This window comes from Pleurodeles waltl, chromosome 12 (genome assembly GCF_031143425.1).
Source record: "Pleurodeles waltl isolate 20211129_DDA chromosome 12, aPleWal1.hap1.20221129, whole genome shotgun sequence".
Classification (NCBI taxonomy): Eukaryota; Metazoa; Chordata; class Amphibia; order Caudata; family Salamandridae; genus Pleurodeles; species Pleurodeles waltl.
In genome coordinates, this window is record NC_090451.1 from 596,954,191 (window position 1) to 596,977,990 (window position 23,800).

The 23,800-nt window shown below is 43.4% G+C and overlaps 1 protein-coding gene across 1 annotated transcript in view; it reads right to left on the reverse strand.

Moving 5' to 3' along the window:
• Positions 1-23,133, reverse strand: part of EIF3F (eukaryotic translation initiation factor 3 subunit F) — a 63,794-nt gene extending 40,661 nt beyond the window's left edge. The window contains exons 1-3 of the mRNA XM_069217797.1: positions 22,927-23,133; positions 12,856-12,926; positions 4,663-4,742 (exon numbers count right to left, since the gene is read on the reverse strand). Of these exons, the coding sequence (XP_069073898.1) occupies positions 4,663-4,742; positions 12,856-12,926; positions 22,927-23,107 (332 nt within the window). The 5' untranslated portion in view covers positions 23,108-23,133. The remainder of the gene's footprint in view (positions 1-4,662; positions 4,743-12,855; positions 12,927-22,926) is intronic.
• Between the last annotated feature and the right edge of the window lie 667 nt (positions 23,134-23,800).

Consider the following 23,800-nt stretch of genomic DNA (forward strand, 5'->3'; position numbering starts at 1 on the left):
GGAGGAGTCACTGGCCAGTCAGTACAGCCCCTAAGGCAACCTGAGCTGAGGTGACTGACTTTTAGAAATCCTCCATCTTGCAGATGGAGGATTCCCCCCAATAGGGATAAGAATGTGACCCCCTCCCCTTGAGAGGAAGCACAAAGAGGGTGTAACACCCTCAGGGCTAGTAGCCATTGGCTACTGCCCTCCCAGACCTAAACACACTCCTAAATTCGATATTTAGGGGCTCCCCAGAACCTAGGAACTCAGATTCCTGCAACCTAAGAAGAAGAGGACTGCTAAGCTGAAAAACCCTGCAGAGAAGACGGAGACACCAACCGCTTTGGCCCCAGCTCTACCGGCCTGTCTCCCCACTTCTAAAGACACTGCTCCAGCGACGCTCTCCCCAGGGACCAGCGACCTCTGAATCCTCAGAGGACTGCACTGCTCTAGAAGGACCAAGAAACTCCAGAGGACAGCGGCTCTGTTCACCCAAGACTGCAACTTTGTTTCAAAGGAGCAACTTTAAAACAACTGCGTTTCCCACCGGAAGCGTGAGACTTGCTACTCTGCACCCGACGCCCCCAGCTCGACTTGTGGAGAAACAACACTTCAGGGAGGCTCCGCCGGCGACTGCGAGACCGTGAGTAGTCAGAGTTGCCCCCCCAGAGCCCCCACAGCGACGCCTGCAGAGGGAATCCCGAGGCTCCCCCTGACCGCCACTGCCTGCTTCCCAGATCCCGACGCCTGGTAAAGACTCTGCACCCGCAGCCCCCAGGACCTGAAAGATCGGAACTCCAGTGCAGGAGTGACCCCCAGGAGGCCCTCTCCCTTGCCCAGGTGGTGGCTATCCCGAGGAGCCCCCCCCCCCTTGCCTGGATCGCTGAAGAGACCCCTTAGTCTCCCATTGATTTCTATTGCTAACCGGACGCTTGTTGGCACACTGCACCCGGCCGCCCCCGTGCTGCTGAGGGTGTACTTTCTGTGCTGACTTGTGTGTCCCCCCGGTGCCCTATAAAACCCCCCTGGTCTGCCCTCCGAAGACGCGGGTACTTACCTGCTGGCAGACTGGAACCGGGGCACCCCCTTCTCCATTGAAGCCTACGTGTTTTGGGCACCTCTTTGACCTCTGCACCTGACCGGCCCTGAGCTGCTGGTGTGGTACCTTTGGGGTTGCTCTGAACCCCCAACGGTGGACTACCTTGGACCCAAACTTGAACCCCGTAGGTGGTTTACTTACCTGCAAAAACTAACTAACTCTTACACCCCCCAGGAACTGTTGAAAATTGCACTGTGTCTAGTTTTAAAATAGCTATATGTGATTTATTTAGAAACTGTATATGCTATTTTGATTATTCCAAGTCCCTAAAGTACCTACCTGCAATACCTTTCATTTGAAGTATTTCATGTAAATCTTGAACCTGTGGTTCTTAAAATAAACTAAAAAAATATATTTTTCTATACAAAAACCTATTGGCCTGGAATGGTCTCCGAGTGTGTGTTCCTCATTTATTGCTTGTGTATGTACAACAAATGCTTAACACTACTCCTTGGATAAGCCTACTGCTCGACCACACTACCACAAAATAGAGCATTAGTATTATCTTTTTTTGCCACTATCTTACCTCTAAGGGGAACCCTTGGACTCTGTGCATACCATTCCTTACTTTGAAATAGTTCATACAGAGCCAACTTCCTACATCCAGTGCTTAGGCTATGTTTACCAAATTTGTCACTATAGTTTAGTGACTCCATATTCCAAATCTGGCACACTGCACTCTCCTTATAAGTCCCTAGTATATGGTACCTTGGTACCCAGGGCATTGGGGTTCCAGGAGATCCTTATGGGCTGCAGTATTTATTTTGCCACCCTTAAGGAGCTCATACAAACACTCCTTCAGGACTGCCACTGCAGCTTGAGTGAAATAGTGCACACACTATTTCACAGCCATTTTCACTGCACCAGGTAACCTATAAGTCACCTATATGTTTAACCTTCAGTTACTGAAGGCTGGGTGCAAAGTTACTGTGTGAGGGTACCCTTGCACTAGCAAAGGTGCCCCCACGTTGTCCAGGCCCAAATTCCCAGACTGTGTGAGTGCAGGGACACCATTATAAGCGTGCATTACATATGTGTCAATACATATATGTAGCTTCACAATGGTAACTCCGAATATGGCCATGTGGGATGTCTAAGATTGTGAAACTGAACCCTCAATCAAAATCTAGTATTAGGCTACAAATTCCATGCACCCTGGGGGTTTCACCATCGACCCCCAGTACTGCCAAACCATCTCTCTGAGGTTTCCACTGCAGTTCCAGCTGTTGCCACCTCAGACAGGTTTCTGCCTTCTTGGGGATTAATAAACTCAATCCCAGGAAGGCAGAACAATACATTTCCTTTAGGGAAGGGGTGTTACACCCCCTCCGATTAGAAATAGGTGTTATAGGCATGGGAGGGGTATCCTCCCAGAGCCTCTGGAAACGCTTTGAAGGGCACAAACTGTGCCCTCCTTGCATATCCAGCCTGCACTGCTTGAGGGACCCCCAGTCCCTACTCTGGTGCGAAACTTTACAAAGGAAAGGTGAGTGGCCACTCCCCTGTCCACCACCACCCAGGGGTGGTGCCCAGAGCTCCTCCATAGTGTTCCAGGCGTTAGCTATCTTGGATTCCAAGGTGTCGGACCCTTTGGAGACCTCGGAGTGGCCAGTGCCAGCAGGTGACGTCAGAGACCGCTCCTGATAGGTGCATACCCTGGGTAGGTAGCCAATCTCCCCCCCCTCCCCCGCTCATGGCTATTTAGGGTCTCTCCTCTGGGTGTTTCCTCCAGGACTCCTCTGCTTCAGCTTCTGACCATCGGATCAACCCCAGACTGCTCCAGGAACCACTGTAACTGCAACAAAGTATCCAGGACAACTCTTGTGACCTGCAACTTCAGCTCCAGCCAGCAATTGAAACAGTTACCAAGGTGTGCACGCTCTGAGGGCTGCCTGTCTTCACCCTGCACCAGAAGAATGGAAGGAATCTCCCGTGGAGTGACTGAGTCACTTCCCTGCTTCAGTAGGCACCTCTCTGCAACAACAACCGGTACTCTGGGACTCCTCTCCTGTCGACGAGCATGATCCCTGGAACACAGGTGGTGGACCGAAGTGATCCTGACTGTCCAAAGATTCAGCTGTCTAAATATGGTGGAGGTAAGGGCTTGCCTCCCCATTCCAGACAGTACCCCTGTGCATCGCGTCCTCTGCAGCTCCTTGGGCTTTTGTGCACTTCTTCCAAACGTTCTCCATGCACAGCGTAGCCCAGGTCCCCAGCACTCTATCCTGCGACACTAATCTCCCTGAGTTGTTCTCCAGAGGCATGGGACCCCTCTGTATAGTGCTTTGCACTTTGCAACTCCTTTGTCCCCTTGTCCTGGGACTCCCGTGGGTGCCCTCTGAAGTGCAGAGAGCCCCCTCTGCCTCCCCAGTCAGAGTTGAGAACCCCAGGTCCCTCCTGGGTCCGGGCAGCTCCTCTTTGACGCAAAACGAGTTCTTGCGTGAACCAAGGCTTGTTGGCGGAATCCAGCGATGCAAACACCCTGCATCCAACAACTCGATGTGGGACATCTCTTGCACCAAGCAGGAACCCGCAGCTATCTTCTTTAGTGCATTTCTGTACTTTTCTTACAACCGGAGAATCCACTTTTGCACCTTCTTCCAGGTGGGCAGGGGCTCCTGTTCTCTTCATCGACTTCTGGACTTGGTCTCCTCTCTCCACAGGTCTTCAGGTCCAGGTATCTAATATTGGTTTCTTGCAGTCTTGCTTGGTTCTTGCATAATCCTTCACCACAACTTGTACTGTGTTCTGTGGAAACTTGCTGTACTTTACTCCTGTTTTCCTGGGCTCTGGGGTGGGGTACTTTACTTACCTTTGGTGTTTTCTTATACTCCCAGCGCCACGTTACATTACACAATACACTTGCCTAGGGTGGAATCCGACATTCGCATTCCACTATTTAAGTATATGGTTTGTGTTGCCCCTAGGCACATTGCAATCTATTGTGTTTTTCACTGTTTGCCCCATTCCATGACTGTTTTCTTACCTGATTTTGGTTACTAGTGTATATATTGTGTATAATACTTACCTCCGGTAGGAGTATTGCCTCCAATATATTTTTGGCCTTGTGTCACTGAAATGAAGTACCTTTATTTTTGGTAACACTGAGCTTTGTCTTTTATTGTGTATAAGTACTGTGTGACTATAGTAGTATTGCAAGAGGTTTGCATGTCTCCTAGTTCAGCCTTGGTTGCTCTGCTACAGCTACCCCTAGATAGCATAAAGCTGCTCGACACTGCCTACATTTCACTAATAAGGGATAACTGGACCTGGTAGAAGGTGTAAGTACCTTAGGTACCCATTACAAACCAGGCCATCTTCCTACACTCTGTAACTGGGTAGATAATGGAGCGAGATGCATTTCTGCAAAGGAACTTGATAAAACAATGGTCTTCAAAGTACTGTTTTTCTGAACCTACATGCAACCTTCTTCTCGACTACAGCCCACCTTTATCTGTCTCAAACCAGCACAATTACATTTCCTGAAAGCTTGCCACATCCTCTCTTTTGTGTTTCAGAGGAGTACAAGTCAGTAGATTCTAGCAAAACAATGAGAAATGGAGTTTCAATAATTGCCTTACCATCCAACAATTTGTTCATTAGATGTAACCTTTCGATGCAGCTCATACATGTTCTTGGCAAACTCCATGTCAACAGCCACCTGTGGAAAAGGAGACACTGTGAAAGACACTGGCCAGAGTTCATGATAAGGGACTTGCATTCACCTCAATTCACTTCTTGTTCGGTCAGCCACCACCTTCCCAGTACCCGTTCCCCGTTTCACTTCTCTTCAGCCTTCTTGGTGTAGCTTCTTAAGAATCGCGTGGTTCATTGGAGAGTGGACCTGCTGTACTTACACAAAAGCAAACTCACTCCCTCTGAGCCTTCAAATCCAACCATAAGCTTTTAGAAAACAAGGAAGGTTCACCGCTTCTATTCAAAACTAGTAACTTATTCTGCATAGAGGGCTACTTCAAGCACATCACTTATCTTTTGCTCAAGAAAAGTAAAATGATATAGCACAGCAAGAATTAATGACTATGACAAAAACAAATATTAAGGAGATTGGCAATCTCAGTTAAGAAAAGATGTGGAGTGTGGGATGTGTGCACTACCTTCTTATGCGAATGAGCCACTTGTGAACAGTATATGGGACTCTTGGTCCCTAACTAGCAATACAAATCACTACTATTTGCAAAACACATGTGGCCTTCAAAACCATTATCACCTTGTGAAAGTGTCAGGTTTTTAAAGGAACATTTTTGCTTGCTGTGCAGATGGTCTGTTTGAAAAAAGGAAGTCTTAAATAACTTAACAGATGATCATTCAATTGGGGACAACTTTGTGACGAAACAGACTTAGGAGCAACTCTGGGGACACCATGTGAATGCTGCTCTTGACTACAGGACCTACATTCAGAAAAATTACTTTTGCATTTAAATCGGAAACTCACTTCACCATGGTAAAGTACCTTCTACGCTCGAGATAGACATGTGCAGGATAATAAAAGAAAAACACCCTAAAATTAATCAAGTTTGAGAAACTTCTGAATGGCAAATAGTTGTTGAAGGATGCTGGATAAAAGGCAGGATGTCAAACTAAGTAAATTGTATAATTAGTTAAGTGCACCATTCTGGTAGCAAAAAGGGAATGAACACACAGTCTGAAATACATAGTGGCAGATTTGGAATAAACGTTTTTTAATGCTTAGCAGGTTTACAAGGAACATTAATATCTGCCTAAAAGATATTTAATTGTGGGAGTGTGCTATTACGAGGTGTGCGCCTTACATTATGTAGTTTTCAAGTGAAAGCAGTCACTCACTAAGTGCAATACGTTATTATGCCAGAGGTTATAGAGCATATAAAATGAAGTGCAGTACATGTTACAGTTGTCTGGAGTCTGAAAGTCACAGCACGATATGCACTGGAAGAGGGATTACATGAAGAGTTATGTCCAGCACTGTCAAATTCTAAGAATGATAAAAATCCAAAAGGATATTTTGGGTCATTCATAAACATTACAGGATAAAAAGAACTAGAGTTTAGAATCGTTTAGCAAATAGTAGTGCAGGGCGATTACATCTTGCGCGGGAGAGACTACCAATATTAGAACATCAGAAGCTTTAACACATTAAATTGGATGCCAGGGGAGAAGAATTAGTTCAGGTGGAAATGCACAGGCTCACAACAGAGGCAGTTATTTAGTGGGGATCCCAGAAATATTTAAAGGAAGGATATGAAAACACAATTTCTACATCACATTGGACGGAAGAAATACTGGGCCTAAGGTCCACACTACGAGGCAATTCCAGTGTCCATACATAGAGATATAGCAGATGAATTGAAGAAAGAGAAAAATTATACAATGGAATCCAGTCATTATGAATGGCGCCCCTTGTTGTGGCAGGAAAAAACAGTGGCATGGTTTGTTCATGCATAAACGTGATGAAATGAGGGCCAAAAGGACAAAGAAACTCTGTTTTACTGCTATTCAACCTCAAATGATGAGTGACCATCCACTGTTCACCCTGCGATAATTTAAAAGTTTAGTTGCATGTTGTTCCATTTTTTTTTTTTTCTTAGAGAGAATTTTAATGTGACATTCCTATCATCCGCATACATGAAAAGGTCAAAACCATGAGACTGATTCAACATGGGAAGTGGAGCCACATACAGATTAAATAGCAGAGGGGACTAAATTGATCCCTGTGGGACCCCGGAATGTAATGCTAATGACACGTAATCCCCTACTGCTGATAGACCACCTGCCAATTCAGTAATGTGGAGCCATTCCTATGGACGGCTTTCTGATATCTTTAAAACATCTAAAATGGTCAGATGGTTTATTGAACAATTAAGCGCAGCAAGGATGTTATCTTCAGCTCACCAGCATAAGTCACTGACTATTTCTGCACTCTCACAATTATGAAATTGGGCGGCAATCGACAGGTCAGGTTATAGTGATGACTTCTTCAGTAGCAGTGGTACAGAAGCATATTAAAGTACCTCAGCAAATTTACCAGTTGATAGCAAGGCATAAATGCACTTTTTGAAAGGAGAATTCCGAATTTAGCAGAGCCTTAAAAAAAAAAAAAATCTGCCAAGCAGATCTCTAGGTGAACCAATTTGTTTTACTCTAACTCACAAGTTTCAAAACTCACTCATAAGATGACAAAGCGAATTGTAGAAGTAGTAGTAGATAGCTTCAGTTATCACTATTTATCCCAAGTAACTAAGGATTCTGATGTGAAGGCCCAAAAGTAGACAGCCTTTAACAGCAAACATCTTGTTAATGAAGTAATGTGCCTTTTGGGTTACATTTGGCATCAGAGGCCCTAGTTCTAGATAAGAATGGTGGGTCTTTTAATTCTCCAACACGAGAAAAGATTGCTGCAATGACAATCTCAAAAATATGAGTGTATTCTGAATAAAAACACCCAATATTACAACAGCCTTTAAAAAAATAATAAAAAATAAAATAAAATACGAAAGAATGTAACCTGAGCATAAAAGGCACTGGGTATGTGAAAGTTGATAACATTCTAAAAGGACCATCCCAAATACCTAATTTCTCTGAAGATACATGTTCTCACAGATAACCCTTAACTTAAGCTGTGCAAGATCCACCAAAAATGCAGATTTTCCATTACCCTAAGTTCTATTTTTTTGCATAAATATGTGTACATCCCAGTTATCAGAACTAGGACCTGCCATTTGTAACCACACATGACACTTCTTGACATGCCCTTGAAGGCAAAAAGCACATGGAATGCTAATAACGTAGAACAGAAAAGATTTAGAGCCCAATTACAACCCTGCCGGTCTGACCGCAGCCAAAGCGGTGGTCTGACCACTTTGGTGGCGGTCAGACCACCACATTATGACCGTGGCCGACCACTGGAGGTACTGGCGGTCCTAATCAGCCAGGGCATCTCTGCACGCAGCGCCACCATGAAGATTACGATCCACCTCTCTGCCAGCTTTTACATGGCAGTTGCATTGCCATGTAAAATCTGGTGGAGACTGGGTGCACGGGGCGCCATGGGGGCCCCTGCACTGCCCATGCTCTTGGACAGCCCCGTCACGCTTCAGTGAAAAGCGCGACAGGTGCTGTTGCACCCCAAGCACCGCAACATTGCTGCAGCTCAATTATGAGCCGGCATCAATGCTGTGGACTGTTCCCCGCGGGGCCAGCAGGCAGAAACAGTTTCTGCCCACTGACCCAGCAAGGAACTCGTAGTGGGGCCCACAGCAAGGCAGCCCACTGGCGGCAACCTGACCGTGGGAGTTTGTCAGGCGGCCTTTTCCACCAGCTAAACTCGTAATGACCCTCATAGTGTTCTGGTCTACCAATATCCGCCAACTTTGATGTCTGTCAAAACATATTTAGAAATGCTCTGCTGGAGGGGCACATCCACAATGGCTTTTGGTTGGGGTGTGACTTAGCCCCAAGAAAGATTTCTACAGTTTCTGCTGCAGTGACATCAGCAAGAAACAGCACCAGGAGATGACAGATATAGTAGGGGAGCGTACTGGTGGATGGTGAAAATCCAAGAGCAAGGCCTATACCTAACAATATAACGGCTCGGAGCTGCAAAGACAATCATATAGGTGAAGACACTGAGCCTCACAGATGTATCACTCTCTGACAGATGAAGACAGAACTGTAGCCCAGCGGAAAAGCCCCACAATCAGAGCAGGGCTTCCAAATAGAGATCGACAACCTGTTATTAGAGGAAGATGAAGCCCAGCTGGCGAGGAGCATAAGGCAGACAAGGTTTAAGGTGGCAGAGGTGTAAGAATGTGAAGATGAGCCAAATGCTAAAGAGCAGCAAGGAACCATCACACCGAAACCTTAAGTTAGGTGGACGAGGGGTAGTGGGAGGAGCAATAGGAGACCAACATTGCAAGCAGAGGGGAGTGGAAAACTGACCGAAGTGTCCCCAACACTCACTAAGGCTGGAACACAGGAGAGTCTATGAGATCTGAGCAGCACAACTACCATTGTAAGAGAAGGAGAAGAGGAATGGGAAGGGGAAGCAGAGGACAGTAAGTGAAACAGGAGACTGTCATACAAGCAGACTATAGAGCAGTGTTCCCCAACCCCGGGCCGCGGACCGGTGCCTTTCTGTGGATCAATCGGCACCGGGCCGCCCGAGGAACTTCAAATCATTTCACTGTGGCGGGCGGCCGAGGCGCAGAGCATTGCGCCCTCCCAAGCGGGCCACGGAAAAATTATCAAACATTTACCGGTCCGCGGCAATAAAAAGGTTGGACAACACTGCTATAGAGGACTGTCTGCCTGGGGGGGGGGGGGGTCATAGTAATTTAACAGCAACAAGTCTAAGAGTGACAGACGGGAACAGATGAAGACATGCCAAATGGAAAGCGTTTCTGCCAATAAAAGACTTACTTTGACTCATTATACATAGGATGGCACTTGAGGATTACTTTTACATGAATATTTGGAATCCTGAAGAGATAAAACAGTAAGGCGACATCTCCAGACACGCAACACAACACAAATAAGTTTAGTTGAAAAGGTCAAGAGGGAAACATCACAGAAAGTCAAGTACAAAACCATAAGAGCCCAGAAACAACTAACAATTAAACAGTTAGTTCAGGAAGCTGGCGAGGAAGGGTGAAGCCAGGAAATCAAACATGCCAAAATCTACTATGGAGACTAGAAAGAATGAATGATGACTTTGGCTAAACACCGGGACAAACTTGGTATTGCTACATGATGAGGAGAATTAGATTTGTCTTGAGGTAACTATGAAGGGGATTATAGAAGAACAAGTCACATTGTAAGTTCTGCAAAGTAAGTGTGAGACCTAAGACTTACTCAGGTTGGGTTACATCACGGAGAACATATCAATGCGCCCAACAGAAAAAATATTCCACACAGAGGACATGTTTCAGAATGCATAAAGGATGTGGACTTTCCTTTTAAAATACGACTTGCCTGTAAAATACTATGAACATGTAGATATCAATTCCACTCCTATGTGCATACTGGACCTAATCACTTTGCACATGCCGGGACCTTCAAGTCACGCAACTCACAAAATATCAAATTGGTAGATTAATAATCACAAAATTTACTGTGAGAGGTTAAACAGCCCTGTCAGGGAATTAGAGTCCAACAACCCCCAAGAAGTGACATATAGCGGACTCACTTGATAGAAAGGGGACACTTGGCGCATGCGATCCCATAACAAAAAAAACAGCCAAATCAGAACATTAGTCATAAGCAATAGCATACACAGAAGACGTCAATCTAGGCAAATTAACACCCAAACAGAAGGAAAGCCCAGACAGCCACATAACAGCAGACAAAATGGTTGAAGTTGTTCACAGATTCCAAGTTTCCAAAGCCCCAAGACCAGACAGGTTATCCCCATTTATCTACAAGTTACTCTGGCCTGGGCTACTGGCAGTTATGGCCACGGTATATAACAAAATAGCTGCCACCAGGAAGGTGAACCCATCAATGACAGAGGCAAGGATCTTGTGCTTCAACAAAAAAACTTATCTATGTATCTAATCCATAATTTGATAGCTGACTGACCACATTCAGTCCACACTGGTTTTAGGAGTAAAAGACGAGTGGGAGACAACACAAGGAAAGTGATTCAGCCCATTAGTATAGCCAACAAGCAAAAGAAAAGCATTGTCCTTTTATCACACAAGACCGAAAAAGCATTCAACTTTCTTGAAAAGAGACCTGAGAAACAGGAGCACAGATGATCAACTCATATCTATGGTGTTTGCTCAATATCACTATCTCACTTCCATGATTAGAGTTAACGACCAAGACTTCAAGGAAGTGAAGGGGGGGGGGGGGGGGGGTTGGGGGGGATGACACAAGGATGCTCACTGTCAACCCTGCTTTTCATGATCTAATTAGTGCCACTGGCACAACAAATATGAAATACAGCTGCAATCAAAGGGGGGATGTTTGGCAGGGACGAATTCAAATTATCCCCATTTGCAGAAGATATATTAGTGGCCATCACTAAACCGAAACAATCACTATCCTCCTTCATGGTGGAATAACTCCACTGGGTGTGCAAGATATTAGGGTTCAGACTAAATGAGATTCCCTTGGAATTAACTTCTTGAGGAGCAACGAGGCGTGCCTTAAGTGCCTTAAAACCCAACTAATCCTATGCCTTTACCATTAAATATTTAATAATCCAACCAGGGAGTAAGTTGCAGAACATACAAAATGCTAATTCCCTACCTGTATCAAGAGAAACCCAAATATAATTACAAAGCTGGCATGATTGCTCATTATCTTGGTATTGTCAAATTGCCTCCATCAAAGTAGCGATCTTACCCAATGTGTTTTCTATTCCAGACAATGCTGATCACAACAGACCTCTAGAGTGTCAATCAATTACAAAAGGCATACTTAAGACTTTCTTGGTGGTGGGAGGGGGAGCGGAGGAATACAGGAAAAGCAGTAAAAATATCACAATGAAAGGGAGGACATGAAATACCTGTAGCTTATTACTATGAAGGCCACGGAAGCCGCCTTCTAGAGCAGTCAAAACAGGGAAACAGTGGTGTCTTATGAACCACTTATTGGCGGGAGGCCCACTCTGGGATATGCCCGAAGTACAGTCTTTAAATTCTGTCAAGATCCTTGATAACAAGGGCTATGTTTTAAATTTGGGACGTAACACGAGTCGACAGGCCTTATAATACACCCCTTACCATACACACAACTGCTCAGAAATCCAGATTTTGTTCTGCGATAAGACAGAGGAACTTGAATGTGGAGACATGCTCAATGCACAAACATTGGAGAGGTCTTAAAAAATGGAATTCTAAAAATGTTGTAACAAATCAAAACAGACTAGGGCATAGGTGAGTCAGAGAGCTTTAGATGCAGGCAGATCAGACACTAGGTCATGCAAAAAGAAAGAGAAGCAAACAAAATGTGCACTCAGCAAACTTGAATAACAATTAAGAGAGTGACAGAGGACACACTTTTAATTTCCAGAAAATACCAACATTACTAATGAGAGACATTGTGCACAAGACTTGCTCTCAATCCAGCCAGGATAGAAACATGGAAGTGGAATTCACCCTAGAACAATAGGAGAACAAATATTGAAATACGTATGGGGGCAAGTGGGCGTTGAAACATAAGAGAGAGAAGCAGCCGTCAAAATCCAATACCACTGGCAGTCGACACCCTGCTGCGTACATAATATCAATATGAATTCTGCAAACTTTATCGGCAAAACACAGTCAAGGTGGAATGATCATACATATCCGGTGGGAATGCCCCAAATTTGGAACCTAATGGGAGAAGGTAATAAAGGCTGTAGATCCATTCAAAGATGCATAAATACCACAGAGTCCAGATAGCATGACACTGGAGTGAATGTCTGAGCAAAAATGGAAAAGATATGGAAATCAAGCACTATTAGTGAATGTTTTATTGCTGACTGCTAATACTGTTTATTTAACAAAATGGGGAACAGCACGGATACCAACACTGAAGGACGGCTATGGGAAAGTATAGCAAATACTGGGTGTGAAGAAAATTCTGTGCCCCATAAATAGGGCAGAAGAGAAATTGAACTACTTTGCTAAACACTACAGAGCATTACGTTACCCAAGAATGTTAAGGGAATTACAGATAGTCACACATTCACCTCAATACCGTGGGACAACACCTATCAACCAATAGCAAAAGCTGAACTTGAATTACAGGTGCAAGACAGAGAGACAATGGGGAGGGATAAAAACACTCACCTCATCTTCTGATTCGTTGTGTGGAACTGAGAAACAGTTGGTAACTTCAATTGAGTGTTTATCGACTGAACCTACACAGAAAAAGCAACGTTAGAATATGAAACAGAAGAGCTTTTATGCAAGTTCTAGAATCAACCAACACCAATTGATATTTTGATCACACCTAAATCTACAAACATGGGTAAAGTAAATTAACCTCACTCTAAAGATTACAAACCAAAACAAGTGTTGGCATAGCCAACAGGTCTCGCCACTGGACCTTATAAGTGTTTAGCCATGCAGCACAATATCCTATTAATCTGGTCATTCCCACAATTTAGTTTTCAAAAGTACCCTCCTTTTTGCCCACAAATGTTGCCATCTCAAGGTACTACGCTTTCAGCTTTTTAGTGTTTCCCCACATAAATTCCACTGCGTGGCAGTGACACACATAATGAAGAAGGAAGAAACGGACCACCAGATTCACTCGCGGTGAGGGTTGAACTGCCGCAATACAGGTGGTCCGACTACCACATGACGACCCTAGCGGTCGGACCGCCGTTACTCGTGGTCGGCCACAGCGGCACAGAACTCATCGCCGCCGTGCTGATCACAACTCCTGTTTCTGCCAGCCTTTCCATGGCGGGGACCCAGCTATGGAAAGGCTGGCAGAAACAGTTCAGGGGGCCACAGGGGGAACCCTTGCACTGCCCAGGGCCCCCCTCCACCCAGCACCCTCAGAATGCACACTCCTCTGCAGACAGTACGCATTCCGAGGGTGCTGGTGCTACTTTATTTGCCTTGGCTCCCTTAAGGTAATCAAGACCACTACCGTAGCACTGTTCTGACCAGTCAGCCCGGCGGGAACTTCGTAACACAATGTTCGCGCCGGTCAGACCTGGGGGAACTATGTAATAAGACGGGGAGATTAGCGGTCCTGTGGTGGGACTGCTTATGTCAAAATGAGCCCACTAGAATCGGCTAACAAAAAAAACAAAAAAAAATTCTTCTGGGCTTAATTACAACAATATTAAAATCTCACCATCTGTGTGAAAATGCCGGGTGATAGAATAGGTAAAATAGGTAACAATATAGGTAAAAAAAAGAATGTGCAAAGCTAATAACCCTTCATCAGCAAATATAACCAGACAACCACCATAGGAGTTTTGTTAAATACAGAAGGTCTATACACAACTAAAATTGCAATGTGCACCACAGTAATATAAAGCTCCCCTTAAATTGTAACATGAGCGTGTTTTAATGATAAAAGGCTGGTACGTTTGGGACTAAGCCAATAATGTATCAATCTGTTCAGTGCCTTTAAACCTGAAAGCCCCCCCCCGCATAAAAAACTTATACCAGAAAATAAACTTCCTTTGCCACAGATTTAAAAAAAAAAAAAAACATGCCATCTTGTAAATCAAAGATGTGTTGAACTAAGTGCATTTATAAAAATCCCCTGCCCATTAGAAATGACAAATAATTAAAACCATTTTTTGACATTTTAACAGATATAGGGGGTTATTCTAACTTTGGAGGAAGTGTTAATCCGTCCCAAAAGTGACGGAAAAGTGACGGATTTACCACCAGCCGTATTACGAGTCCATTATATCCTATGGAACTCGTAATACGGCTGGTGGTATATCCGTCACTTTACCGTCACTTTTGGGACGGATTAACACTCCTCCAAAGTTAGAATAACCCCCATAGTGTTATTTTTTAGCCACCCTTTATCTATGTCAATGCTAGAGGCAGACTCACACCTTTTGGCACAAAACCGGCATCAGGTTGGAGAAAGTGGTGTGGGAAAGAAAAAAAATCTTGCAGGCTCTGTTAACAGAAGAATCTGCTTGTCTATTTGGAGCGAATGAATTAGCATCTGTTAAGATGCTGTCAGTACTACAAGTTGCATATGAAATGTTGGGAAACACAAAGCAATTGAGTCAAATACCATAAACTACAGGATGTTACCCCATCCACCAACCTCAAACCCAGCTCCCCTAAAGCCAATGAAAATTAAATGTTAACATGTGTGAGCTAATGCTAAGCGTTTAAAGCATGCCGCAGCATGGCATCAACATATTGTGAATGTAAGAAATTGCGTATTGTCTCTCAGGGACAAAAAACTAAACTAAAACCAACAGTGTGCTCCAAGCATACAGCAACATAAAACTGGCCCCTGGTGATTGGGATCAAATCATATAATCTCCTCATACTGAAACAAAATTGTAAATGTACAATCTGATCTTTGGAACGCTGAAGTGAAAGAACTGCACAAAAACACGAGTGAGCGAATGTCGTGTGCTAACGTGTTTTCACACACATAAAAAAATACCAGTATCTACACACAAATGCAATGTGATTAAAGCGTGGAGCAATATGGCCCAGCATCTTTTAATTATAAGCAAACCATGCAATCTTACTGTGCCTAAAACTAAAAATAAATAGCAAACCGGACCTTTATAGTCCGACCTTTGTGTTTGCACTATATACCAATTCAAAAATGTGGAAAATGAAAAGGGCTTGGGAGCAGCAGGAAAACTAGAGAACATGGAGCTGGGCAAAAACCAAACGTGTAAAATAGTACAATATGATTTTGGGGCATATGTCAAGAAGTGAGACAGCAACTAAAAGCACCCAAGTCAAAATAAGAAGGTCGCACAGAAGCTTACATTGCTTTTTAGCAACACGAAGATGTACAAGACTTATACCCCTGTAGACATTTGGGGAAAAAAAAGTCTCACTGAGACTTAAATTATTTTGTGTTCATGTGACCCAATTAAACAAAACAACAACAAAAACTAAAACAGGGGAAAAAAGCCAGGGAGATGGGAACAAGAACACGCTGAAAAACTAAAAAAAAAAAAAAAAAAAAAAAAGATACAGCATGTCTCAAAGAGACAGCGCATGCAGAGTCACGGCACAAACTTAAAAAATACGGAAGGAGGCAGAAACCACAAGTGTAAATGTTTACAATAAGGCTTGGGAACAAAAGGCCACAAGCGAAACTGAAACATATTGCACTGGAATGTGCTCCAAGCCTGTAAACACACAGCATCAGACTGTGGCACTGGGAATAAAATCTCCCTGTGCTGAAATATAAAAATGTAAATTTACAATGTTAGCATTGGAGCGCTGAAATGAAAGTGAGAAATTGCACAAAAACAGAGTGTGAGCACAAATGTCGTGTTTTCAAGCCGGCAATCTAAGCTTTGCAGCAATGTAATTAAAGTGCGGGAATTGCATGAAATTCACAGTGCATGTGCAAATGCCGTATTTACAGCCCACAAGCGAAACAGAAATCTAGAGCACTGGATTGTGCTCCAAGCGTACAACAACACAGTATAGATCTTGCTGAATAGGATCAAATCACATAATGTTCCCGTACTAAAGCAAAAATGTAAATTTACAATGTTAGCTTGGGAAAACACTGAAGTAATAGTGAGAAATTGCACAAAAGCACACCGTGCGAGCGTGAATGCCATGCTTTCAAGCCAACAATGTAAGCTTCAGAGAGCTGTGGTGGAAGTGAGGGAATTGCAGAAAAGTACACAGTGCATGCACGAGTGCCATGTTTAAAGCCCACAAGCAAAATAGAAACCTAGGGCAATGGATTGTGCTCCAAGCGTACAGAACATAGTATCTGCATTTGCTGAATGGGATCTAAGCATATATCTCCCCGTACTCAAACAAAAATGCTAAATTCACCATGTTCGCTTAGGAGTGCTTAAGTGAATGTGAGAAATCGCACAAAAGCACACAGTGCATGCGAGAAGGTGTTTTCAAGGCAACAATCTAAGCTTTAGAGCACTGAAATGAAAGTGAGGGAATTGCACAAAAACACACAGGGGGTTATTCTAACTTTGGAGGAGGTGTTAATCCGTCCCAAAAGTGACGGATTTACCACCAGCCGTATTACGAGTCCATTATATCCTATGGAACTCGTAATACGGCTGGTGGTATATCCGTCACTTTACCGTCACTTTTGGGACGGATTAACACTCCTCCAAAGTTAGAATAACCCCCACAATCTGTTCGCGAAAGTTGTTTTTAAAGCCCATAAGCGAAACAGAAACCGTAAGCACTGGCATGTGCTCCAAGCATATAGCAACACAGCATCAGCATTTGGTGTCTTTGATCAAATCACATAACCTCCCTGTAATGGAACATAAAATAATGTACATTTACAATGTTAGCTTACGAGCACCAAAATGAAAGTGAGAAATTGCACAAAAACACACAGTGCGAGCACAAATACTGTTTTTTCAAAGGAGCAATCTAAGCTTTGGAGCACTGAAGTGAAAGTGAGGGAAATGCACATAAACAGACAGTATGTGAGCAACTGCTGTATTTTCAAAGCGATTAACAATACGGCCCATATTTCTGGAAAACTTTAAACAAAGCAAGCACCATCAGAAAAAGCATGTTTGCTTCAATACACGCAAAAATCACGTCCACTCAAGCGCAGTTGGTTCACCACCCCTAAAGCACATCTTTCCAAAATCCTGTGGCAAGACAAAATAAGAAACTAGTCCGTTGAAAACAACATAAATGCCCAACCGTGAAAGAACACATGTGAAAGGGCCAGTGCTATGGGTGGAAACTAAAACACAAAAAGGTGGGACAATTGAGTGATTCACTACCCAAAAGAACCAGATTTTAAAAGAGACACAAACGCACATTTTAAAAGCGAGGGGCATGCCAAACGTCCGTACAGTAGATACAGCATGTCTCGAAGAGACAGTGCATGCGCGGCCTGGGCAAGGCCTCAAAAAGTTATATAAGAATAAACAGTAATTTTTGCATATCCCTTTCATGCAATTATCATTTAAAATGTGATATTGTAAATAAGAAGATGAGGCGAGTTTAAACAGCAGGAATGTGAGTAAAACTCAACTTACTACATCAAAATGACTTGTAGTTTGCGGATGGCATGGCAGAGATGGTAACCAAACAGTTGAAACCCCATGGGCTCCTTGCAAGGTCGATTAGTAGATGGTTAAGGTATTTGTGTACACACACATTGCCTCAATCTGAGAGCCCAGCTAAATGCCTCTTGGCAGCCAAACAGAAGCTACATCTGTACCAAGATTTCAAAATGTCATACCTGGCAAATTGTGTGAGTGGAAGAGGGGCAAATGCAAGATTCTAAGTGCTGCACCTCACAGTGAGAAAACCTAATATGGTACAGCATTATCCCCATTATGAACTCCTTAATTTATAATGGTGAAACAGAACTGCTCCCCGAAAGGACCACATGCAATGATATCAGTATTTTTCTGGTGCTGGTTTACCTTCACAAATATATTACTTTTGATCCAGATAATGCATATTAATTTGTCATGAGGAGGTAAAAATCAACTGAACAAGGTAGTCGTTTATGTAAGTAATTGAAAGACTTCTCAAAGGGGAAAACTGAAAGAAGGCAAGGGAAGTGGAAAAGGATGAGAACCATGTAGCGGAAATAATGGAAGACAAAAGAGCCAGAGTGCAGTCTCAGAAAGGAACAAATTCAACCCACCTTCTCAAATGACAGTAAATTGGGAAAAGTCCTTCTTATAAATATCTTCGGACAAAAAAAAAAAAAAAAAAAAAACTGAACCACTTTGATCTCTCCAGGTATTATTTATTTAGGAATGTTTTATAAAGCCATGAACCACCTTTTGCTTACTTGCGAAAGCACTTTGGCAGATGGAGACTACAGCGTGATAATGCCCAAGAAGTTATTCCCAATCAGAAAACATCCGATATCGGTGTCTGATGTTTGACAGTGATCCTAAGACTGCTGCATTCAAGTAATAGTCAATTTGAATACTCCACTTTCTAAGGTTCTAAATCACACTCAATTGGGTTCAAATATCAAATGCAAGGTCGTATCATGCCCATTGACCTGCCTTCCTGTTTTAGCACCCTGAACATTCACTAGTCATTCAGAAACACGCATTTTAAGTGCAAGACTAACACTGTAATTTGGACTGGGCTGCAAGGACACAGGTGATTTCTGAGGTGTGACCATCAATGGAACAACAAAACAGCATGAGCAAGCTACACCTACTGATGTGTCTAACAAGAGGATGTGACCTAGCTGTTTTTGTCATAGGGTCGGACTAACACTACGAATGGTTCTCTCTCTTCTGTAAGGGCATGACAGATATTATTTTACACAGAGATACTTCCGGCATGCTCAAATACTGAAATGGGGCAATTAGACTTACAGGACATTCTTACGATGTCAACAAAGCAGCCACTGATCATGGCAAAGGTTTAAGAGCTCAACTACTGCAGGTGTGGGGAATCCCCCAAAACAATAACTCCATCAGGCTGCTTCTAATACACTTCATATCTGTGGGCAGCAGAGTGTGCACAAGATTTTCTTACGAGCTGCAACCTAATTTCATAAAGCGGGAGATAAGGGGTGTTTAGCGTGGATACTGGTTCAAGCTGGCATCCAAAAGACGCATCTTCAGTGGACTGACTCAGTCTTCAAAAATGTTTCCTTTTTGAAGAAAGGGAAGACAGAGTACCCTTTCTCATCATAAGCAGAAGTATATTCCAGGGATTTCCTTGTAGAGGAGTTGTTTCATGAGGGTCTGAGCGTTTAATTATGTTAATCCTAAAGGAGCTTATCTAAATGGTGACAATAGCACTCACTGAACTAAGACGTGGGACTATGATCACCACAGACCTTAAAGGCCAATATTTCTGCAACACCATGATAAGAACACATATTTAAGCAATACAGTGGGGAAGAAGCCCTATTACTTCAAAAACAATGCCTTTCAAAAGTAATTCTGCTTCTTCTGTCCACAAATGGCTTATGGTTCTTGCGATGCAATTGTGTCACCATGGTCTCGTCTTATGAGATAGGATCTGGCTTCTGAAAAATGCACCCAGAGGAGAAAGGATGCTACTTTCATTTGGAGGCGTTTTTATTCCAATATTTGTTATTAATATATAGAAACTTTTGTCACAGGAAGGAAACAAAGCCCTCCCTGCATGTCCTTGCTAGAAGAAGTAATGTTTTGGAGCATGGTTTTTGGAATACATTTCGATGTTTTGTTACGATTTTCTGTTCTGGGGAGAATAATTCTAAATCCCCATAAACTCACTGTGCGATAGCAGCCAGACTTGTTAATTCTGGAACCGGTATCGCCCTACATATTTGGCAGGGAAATCATCACGAAGACCCAAAGTTTACAGAGTGCATACTGCCACCTTCAGCTTGAGCTTTCCACAGATCCCAAACAAACCCAATGACCTCCAAAACATATGAATCACAAATACAAAAGCACCCAAGGTCAAACCACTGGCAACATGTCTCCCTCAATACCACATATGCACACCATAGCTTTAATTACCCCTTGAGGAACATGATCTGAAGTACCTCCTGCCACTTCACTCTCTTAGTGACAATCGCGTTCACAAATAAAGAGTCATCAGCTACATAAACTGTGCGTCATGGCGTCAATCACAATAATAGACCATAAAATCCAGGATCTGCACTGACCAACATAATGCCAAAATCTAAGAAAAGGAAAGAGAGCTACATGAGCAACAAATAAACAATCTCATTCAAACCTACCTGGTGCAGAGTCACACAGGACTCACCAATGACCCCCCCGTGGCAAAACATTTTCATAAAAAGCCAAAGGGTGCCAATTAAGCATAATGAAACAACTTGAAAAACTATCATGAAGGTCAAACAGATCAAAAGGAAGCAGTAATTGGCTTTTTTCCATTAGGAGTTAAGCTGCAATTTGTAGCAACACTGTCAAAGAAGCATTTGTGGACCTGAGTAGATCGACTCAGGTCAGCGTTGTCGCCATCATATAAAACATTACTAATGATATAACTGTAGCTCAAGTATTCTTTATGGATTAGGTGAAGTAGATAAGTGGGAGACTTGAGCACCTTTTGCCTGAATAGAGGTGAAAAATTGCTTACATGGCCTAAGTCAGAGAAAGGTAGAGGCCAGGAGGGTGCCACCTCGCCAATGCTGCAGCTACTGACAATCATTGGATCCTTCATTCGAAGCCCCAGTACAGTAGAACGTACAACCAAAAATGGTTCTATGACAAACATCACGAACCGCAGACAACCACTTTGCGATCAGGTCAGACAGATTATGTGTACATAGTTGTCACAAAGACATGATCCTACAACCGTGGATATTGCATCTGTACTGGTGGATGGATACAGATAGCTCTGCTTCCAACATTCCTGTAACAATCCAGCAAAGACAGCCTCCATGACAATGACCATGGTCCGCTTTAATGTTTCGGCTACATATTCATATATTTGTATTTTTGCCCTTTTTTTTAACTGAGTTGTGTTTTCTAAGGCCAGCTTTATTTCATTATATGTATTAACCAGCCCTCCTATGTGCTACACATCTAAAAATGATCCAATGCACTTTGATGTGTGTCTCCACATCAATGCGCTAAAGTTCAGTCAAGCTTAGCTCCTCTTCATTGCTGGAAATTATTTGATAGTAGGGCAGAAGGTGTAAAGAAAGCAAGCGTTTGTCTGAATTATATTTAAAAATGGACCAGGCAGTGCTGGGCCCAGAAATGAGGTGACTGTGGCTGCCATCAAAATCAGCTCTAGGTCCAGCTCAACTCCCTCACAAGTTGGAACAAACTCTATGACTGAAAAGAGAAGTGGCACACTAGAAGTCCAATCGGAGCACCCTGAGGCAGAGAAGGCAGCCCAGATCGTGTTTTCTATAGTAACTGTAAACCCTTAAGGTAGAGCTTCCCAAACATTTTAAAGCCACAGACAGTTTTCAGAACAACAAAGTTTCGCGACCAACCTAGCTTTAATGAACATGAGGGAGGCGATTTTTCAGAGGTAACCAAAGCATTGTGTGGTAACGCAAGCAGGGCAGCAAGTCTGTCACAAGACTGTCACTTAATTCACTTTACTTTCTCTAACTGCAAAGTGAGAGGACTTTTGAAAACAGTAATCACCAAATTAAAAAAAAAAACAATTTATCAGAAGACATTGTCTGACTTGACCTTTGTCTTTGAAGAAAAAAGCAAATGAGACAAGAAAACGTCACAATTTCAAGACATCTTCCTTTATCGTTTGGATTTACAAGACCTACCAGAAATTGGCTCAAGGCGACTCACAGTTTGGAAACTGCTGCCTTACATCAATCCATGACAGTGACGCAGTCTGGGACCCTGTTTACATTCACTTTCTAATGAGGGGTTTTTGTATTTTTTTTTCCTAACCAAAATGTGAAGCTTGTATATATGAAATGAGCCGCCTCTAGGTGTCCGAGTATCGCCAGGTTATGGATAGGTGTGAAAGAAAGGGAATCATTGGGAGCTTTGGAGTTCAGGCTGAAGGCAATGAGAGTGCCTGTGCGAGTGTGTGTATGTGCGTGTTTGGGGGGGGGGGGGGGGAGGGGGGCATAAAGATGCTCAAATACTTGACCCTTCTGCAGAGCACATAAAGCGATAGTCACGCATACCAACTGTCTAAAGTATGTAAGGGAGGTAACGCTGCTCTTGAAATAGTGAAAGAGAAATGAAAACAAAATAGTGTGTTCACAGATACGGAAATTGGAAGTGGGTGGTGTGGTGAACCGGAGCAACACAGTAAAGGCACATGCAGAGGAACAGAGTGAAGAAAGAAGATGCATGCAAATGGGCGTACGGGGCAAACAGTGACAGACTGTACAGAAATGTTGTGCGAGGAGACCATGAGTAATTGATGAGCTGTACCCCTTCCACTGAAGTTGAAATGTCACACAATCGGCAATAACATCAGTCACATAACATGCACGTTGAAACCAATGAAATGCAACCCTTAAGCAAGCTAAATACTTAGGAGCTATGGTTAACAATCTGTATTGGGCTTTTCGGTTTCGTTTCCTTTTAGACCCGCTTTTTGTTGTTCTTTTCTTTAAAAGGCCTTCTACCGTTCCCTTAACATAACACGGCCGTGAAGTATCCTCCCACTGTCATCCATGAGCGTGTTCCGCGTGCCTGACTTAAACATGGCCACTTCGGTAAAATGATAAGGACCCCATACTCCCAGTGCCACCATGAGTGCGGCAGACATCACTTCATCCACTCTTCTCACCTAGCAAAGTCCCGATCACGCGAGCCGCTCCCTCATTCCGCCTTTCATAGCTGTCAACGATGGAAGCCAACACCACCGGGTGCACTCGTACCACTGGCCCGATCAGTACCCCGGGTGCGGTTACCGCTGGAACTGGCGCCGGAGAGGCTGTCGAACCAGATGTCGGTGCAGTGGATGCCATTTTGGAAAGGAAAGGGTAATGCGCAGCGCGGCTCCAGCGATTGGCTTAGCTAGGAGCGTGACGCGCCGGAAGGCTGATTGGCGACAACTAGACCAACGTCACCTCGACTGTATCTCAAGTGAACAGGTCCATGCTTCTCGGTGTTTCTGGTGGATCCTTCACTTGTGCGAATGTTGATTAACAATCCACTTTAAAAACCGAAAGGGATTTAATGTAAAAAAAAAAAAAAAAAAAAAAAAAGTTTTCGCACACCAAGAGAGCGCACATTTTTTAAAGTAGTTAAATTATAACTCGAGGAAGGCATAGTCAATACCCAGACGCGTCATGTACCTACCTTTTAAAGACGTCAGATGCGGCTGATTTCTAGTTTGATGTTCCTGTTCTGACCTCATCTATCATATATGTAAATGTTGGGATCGGGTTGGGAGAAACCTTTAACTCCTTAGTTACCAGTTTTCAACACAATTTTGGCATTTTACTGGGACATACCCATTTTTACTATATTTTGTGCTTTCTGCCTCCTTCCAGTTAGTGACAGAAATGGGTGTGAAACCAATGCTGGATCCCGAACACCTAAACATATCTGAAAAGTAGACACAATCCTAGGTACCCAGTGCCAATACATGAGCTATGGGTTTTGTTGTATACCTGGTATACAGCAATTCATTTGGTGAAAAATAGGTATTAAGGAAA